Raw genomic sequence first — 6,003 nt, 5'->3', positions numbered from 1 at the left:
CTGGATTTGGAGTCACCCTCAAAATTAAAGTGGAAAACCACACTACAGGCTGATCCAACTTTGATGAAATGTCCTTAAAACAAGTCAAAATGAGGCTCAGTAGTGTGTGTGGCCTCCACGTGCCTGTATGACCTCCCTACAATGCCTGGGCATGCTCCTGATGAGGTGGCGGATGGTCTCCTGAGGGATCTCCTCCCAGACCTGGACTAAAGCATCCGCCAACTCCTGGACAATCTGTGGTGCAACGTGGCGTTGGTGGATGGAGCGAGACATGATGTCCCAGATGTGCTCAATTGGATTCAGGTCTGGGGAACGGGCGGGCCAGTCCATAGCATCAATGCCTTCCTCTTGCAGGAACTGCTGACACACTCCAGCCACATGAGGTCTAGCATTGTCTTGCATTAGGAGGAACCCAGGGCCAACCGCACCAGCATATGGTCTCACAAGGGGTCTGAGGATCTCATCTCGGTACCTAATGGCAGTCAGGCTACCTCTGGCGAGCACATGGAGGGCTGTGCGGCCCCCCAAAGAAATGCCACCCCACACCATGACTGACACACCGCCAAACCGGTCATGCTGGAGGATGTTGCAGGCAGCAGAACGTTCTCCGTGGCGTCTCTAGACTGTCACGTCTGTCACATGTGCTCAGTGTGAACCTGCTTTCATCTGTGAAGAGCACAGGGCGCCAGTGGCGAATTTGCCAATCTTGGTGTTCTCTGGCAAATGCCAAACATCCTGCACGGTGTTGGGCTGTAAGCACAACCCCCACCTGTGGACGTCGGGCCCTCATACCACCCTCATGGAGTCTGTTTCTGACCGTTTGAGCAGACACATGCACATTTGTGGCCTGCTGGAGGTCATTTTGCAGGGCTCTGGCAGTGCTCCTCCTGCTCCTCCTTGCACAAAGGCGGAGGTAGCGGTCCTGCTGCTGGGTTGTTGCCCTCCTACGGCCTCCTCCACATCTCCTGATGTACTGGCCTGTCTCCTGGTAGCGCCTCCATGCTCTGGACACTACGCTGACAGACACAGCAAACCTTCTTGCCACAGCTCGCATTGATGTGCCATCCTGGATGAGCTGCACTACCTGAGCCACTTGTGTGGGTTGTAGACTCAGTCTCATGCTACCACTAGAGTGAAAGCACCGCCAGCATTCAAAAGTGACCAAAACATCAGCCAGGAAGCATAGGAACTGAGAAGTGGCCACCACCTGCAAAACCAGTCCTTTATTGGGGGGTGTCTTGCCAATTGCCTATAATTTCCACCTGTTGTCTATTCCATTTGCACAACAGCATGTGAAATGTATTGTCAATCAGTGTTGCTTCCTAAGTGGACAGTTAGATTTCACAGAAGTGTGATTGACTTGGAGTTACATTGTGTTGTTTAAGTGTTCCCTTTATTTTTTTGAGCAGTGTATATATAAAACACAGGAAAACCATGTTTCTGACTGTGTTGGGGCAAAAAATGTTGACATGCACTGGGCCAAAACATTTTCTTCAAGAAATAATGAAATAGTTTGTCATCCCTGTTTGTAAGCATTTAAATGATATCAATCTCAACCGTTTATCTTTTCCAGTGATGAAGACGTGGATGTTTCATGGTATGGTGGGGTATGAAAAATAGGTCAACTTTGAGCACCTTTATCTCTTGAATGTTTTGGCATTCAGGTCCAAAAAGTCATTTTCTGACCACTTCTTCCATGGGCAAACATGTACGGAAAGTTTTCTTTAAATCAAAAGGCATTCTGTCAAAAAGTGATTGAATTCTAAATGGATTTACCCCCGGTCAGAGTGTGACCATCTGATGGGCAAATACATTTTCAATCTCTATTCGCCACAAAGTTCCCATATCTGGTATGAGACATTCACAATGAATAGAGATCAGCCGAGCAGTGAAAATATAGAAAAATAAAGTGCTGGCTCTCACACTGAAAGAGTTTCAGGGCATGTGCAGTGTGTTCATTGTGAGGCCGCTTCATTTATTCAGGACTATCAAGTTATGAGTCAGCGAGTCAGTCTCTTGGCATTTGGCAGTTGATGAAATCTGGATGTTTTTTCATAATGCCAAATTGACCAAGGAAAAACCTTACGCTCATAGTTCTTTTCAGTGTGATTTGAAAAGCTTACATTGGAGGCCAGCTAGTCAAGTCTCTGTGGGTGAAATGGTCACTTCCTCCTCCTTGTGCGTACATCTTGGCTGTGTTCCCAATAATCTCTCATTTCTCCTCAAGTGTGCACTCGTTCACTACCTACCACACATTTAAAAGCATCGGATTGGTGGAGAGCTAGAGGGAGTTTCCATATACCAGTCATTTCCTTTGAAATTAGTGAAGGGAAGTGAACAAGTGTACACTTTGGGAGAAAGGAGAAATGATTAGGACGCACCCACTCATCCCTCCACATCCAGCTGCACCAGATCCAATACAGATAGCCTGAAATACTGCCACAATAACACCCTGACAATGCTTTATGTTCTGATGAATAGACTGCCACTACAACACCCTGACAATGCTTTATGTTCTGATGAATAGACTGCCACTACAACACCCTGACAATGCTTTATGTTCTGATGAATAGACTGCCACTATAACACCCTGACAATGCTTTATGTTCTGAATAGACTGCCACTATAACACCCTGACAATGCTTTATGTTCTGAATAGACTGCCACTATAACACCCTGACAATGCTTTATGTTCTGATGAATAGACTGCCACTATAACACCCTGACAATGCTTTATGTTCTGATGAATAGACTGCCACTACAACACCCTGACAAACATTTCTCTCCACCCTATGGCAAAATGTGCAGAATTGCATGAAATAAACTCTAAAACTTCAAACGTTTCTCTACTCTGTCAAGAGTGGGGCGGCTAAAATATTTTGCTCTCAGGTTGTGGAGGTGCCTCCCAACAAAATGTTGCTTAAGGCCCCCCAAAAGGCCTGGCTCTGATTCCATGTGTGTGAATGGATGCGGGTACGCAGACCTGCGAGCTACTGCGGTCCCTCATGATGAGTTCAGATTCTTTGTGGCCCCCTTCCCCATTAAAGTTGTTTTAGATGTTCTTTCTATTAGAGCCAATAGGAAATTGGTCAGTGTAATTGTGTTGTATAATGATTGAACCCACCATTAAAAGACAGTTACTTCTCTGGCAACTTCCAAGAATCAATATCAGAATACAACCATATACAGTGTTGTTGGCAAAGGGAGACAGAGAGAGGAATAGAGAGGGGGGAGAGAGGGGGAGGGAGAGGGGAGAGAGAGAGAGAGAGAGAGAGAGAGAGAGAGAGAGAGAGAGAGAGAGAGAGAGAGAGAGAGAGAGAGAGAGAGAGAGACAAGAGAGAGAGAGAGAGAGAGAGAGAGAGAGAGAGCAAGAGAGAGAGAGAGAGAGAGAGAGAGAGAGAGAGAGAAACAAGAGAGCGAGAGAGAGAGCGAGAGAGAGAGAGAGAGAGAGAGACAAGAGAGAGAGAGAGAGAGAGAGAGAGAGAGAGAGAGACAAGAGAGAGAGAGAGAGAGAGAGACAAGAGAGAGAGAGAGAGAGAGAGAGACAAGAGAGAGAGAGAGAGAGAGAGAGAGAGAGAGAGAGAGAAGAGAGAGAGAGAGAGAGAGAGAGAGAGAGAGAGAGAGAGAGAGAGAGAGAGAGAGAGAGAGAGAGAGAGAAGAGAGAGAGAGAGAGAAGAGAGAGAGAGAGAGAGAGAGAGAGACGAGAGAGAGAGAGAGAGTGTGGAGGTGAACAATCTGCTGACAGACATGACAAGTAAAACGCAGATGTCTGTTTCTCCCGTGTCTTAACAGTCATTAATTAGTGCAATTTAAACACTGCAGACTAGGGAACTTCCATTAAGAGTGTTCTACTAAATTTGCCCCTTGAATGTATAAAGAAAAATGAATTGAAAACCCACCAATGCAACAGTTAAGAGGAGGGAGAAGCATTACATTCCTGTTTCTTTCTATCCCTGTAAAAGCCACTGAATGGCTTACAGATGTTTCAAACAATTAAACAAGTTTCTCCATTCACAGCCCCTCAGAGAAAGCGATTGAAGCTTGTATTTGTGTTCTCAACACGTTGTAATACGAACTTCAAATCACAACATTGTATCAGTCTATCCGCCTAAAACTATAATTATGCAGTTGTTTTAATCTAGCTAATAGCCTAACTCCTCACGCAGTGTCTTGGCGATGAAACAGGCAGTCAGTGGAACTCAACTCACCACAGAAGGATAATAGCTGAACAGCAGTAGAAACAGCAGCGGATTCGGCACCACGGATAGCGCCCGCATTCTGCCCACAAACGGGTCGCCTCCTGTTCCTCTGTATGTTTCAAGCACGTCGCTCAGTCAGTGTGGAGGATGACTGGTGGTTCTGCCTGTTAAAAAAACGGTCAAATGCCCGGCTGTTTAACCACTCCAGAGAAAGAGCGAGGGTAGATCAATGCCATCAGACGAGTAATCACGTTCACTGCTCGGAACGCGCGAGAGACAGCACCAGCCGCTCGTGACTAAGTACGAGCTGGAAAAGTTTGTGGCAGCGGAACCGGGTGGTGAAACATCAGCGATGTACAGGGACCTGCAAAGCGGATATGACATCATTTAGGGATACTTGTCTCATCGGCCAGATTAATTAATTTGATCAATAAAAGCGCAATTGGGAATTTGTGATAGATAGCCTACAATACAGTACATAAAACATCAAACGTATCGTTATATACATGCGTATAAAATATTGATGGAAAAGAAAACCTGTATGCGAATATTCTAAGTTATTCTATTTAATTAATCACTTACATTTCGCTCAATATGGGGATAATACTACATTTCCCTTAATGCATTAGTTTAACCCTCAAATTGGTCATAAAGCCTTCAAAAGAAGCAAAACAAATGAAATGTTTGGTGGAAATATACTTGGCTATTCTAAACACTAAGGTTAACAGAGTAAATTAACATTGTTTCCAGAGAAAAGTGATGTATTCTTTGGTATCTGGAAGTGTGACCTGTCAGATTCAATGAAACTCTCATATTCTATGACTGAGTGGAATTTATTTGAATTGCAATGAATTAAATTCTACTTCCTGTCACTCAAACTCAAATTCAAATTATACTGTACATCCTGTGGGGTGTGGCCAATTCAATTCGAATTTCAACTCATTAGTTAAATGGGAGTGAATTCCAAAATTCTGAATTGAGCCCAACCCTGGCTAAGCCCTATAGTACGAATTTAATTTGGGTCATACCATTCATTTTCTGTATGGTTTCCTACAAACAAGGGTGGCTCAATTTACCGTTTTGGCTCAATTTACCCCACGCTCCCTTAGCACGAATGTGGCTCACCTTTTAGCCAGGTAAATCTATGGCAACGAATCCTTCAGATCTAACCTGCTCCGGGGCAGGAAACAGTTCGGTAGAGTTAGTGCATATATTATGACGACATTTTGAGACGGTTTCTGTTCGTTTTGGACTTTGGTTAGGTATTTTTTCGGCTGTTCGGTCACACAACATTTTTTTCTGAATGCCAGGCGAAGTTATAAACTAAGCTATATGGAATTGTTTTTATTAGGTCATACCAAGGATCAATTTGCTATTTGTTTTGGAATTTTATGACCCCTTGAAGTATCAAAAAAATGTATAAAAAAATGACTTGATGAGAAAAAAATTTGTCCTTACTGCTATTAGCCCATACAAACGCATTGAATAACAGATTCACTACATGGAACAACATACATCCCCCCCAAAAAAAAAATCTATAGGAAATTTGTTCAGAAGTGTCTATCCTATAGCTGAGCGATATAAGAAAGATCAGGATTTTATTTTATTTTGTACATGTATTTAACCCCTTATTTTTGTCACTAAACAGTCTCCATATTTACCTCTGCTGCAGAGGATACGTTCATTAGAGTTACCAGCCTCAGAAATTGCATCCCAAATAAATGCTTCACAGAGTTCAAGTAGAACGTCAACTGTTCAGAGGAGACTGTGTGAATCAGGCCTTTATGGTCGAATTGCTGCAAAG

General features: G+C 43.8%; 1 protein-coding gene across 1 annotated transcript in view; it reads right to left on the bottom strand.

Annotated features, from left to right (window-relative positions):
• The window catches only part of LOC121581396 (noelin-3-like), a 17,231-nt gene extending 12,723 nt beyond the window's left edge, over positions 1 to 4,508 (bottom strand). Inside the window, exon 1 of the mRNA XM_041896904.1 lies at positions 4,209 to 4,508. Within this exon, the coding sequence (XP_041752838.1) occupies positions 4,209 to 4,277 (69 nt within the window). The 5' untranslated portion in view covers positions 4,278 to 4,508. The remainder of the gene's footprint in view (positions 1 to 4,208) is intronic.
• Between the last annotated feature and the right edge of the window lie 1,495 nt (positions 4,509 to 6,003).

The sequence above is a fragment of the Coregonus clupeaformis genome, chromosome 37, assembly GCF_020615455.1.
Source record: "Coregonus clupeaformis isolate EN_2021a chromosome 37, ASM2061545v1, whole genome shotgun sequence".
NCBI classification, from domain to species: domain Eukaryota; kingdom Metazoa; phylum Chordata; class Actinopteri; order Salmoniformes; family Salmonidae; genus Coregonus; species Coregonus clupeaformis.
This window is presented reverse-complemented; position numbering and strand designations above follow the sequence as displayed.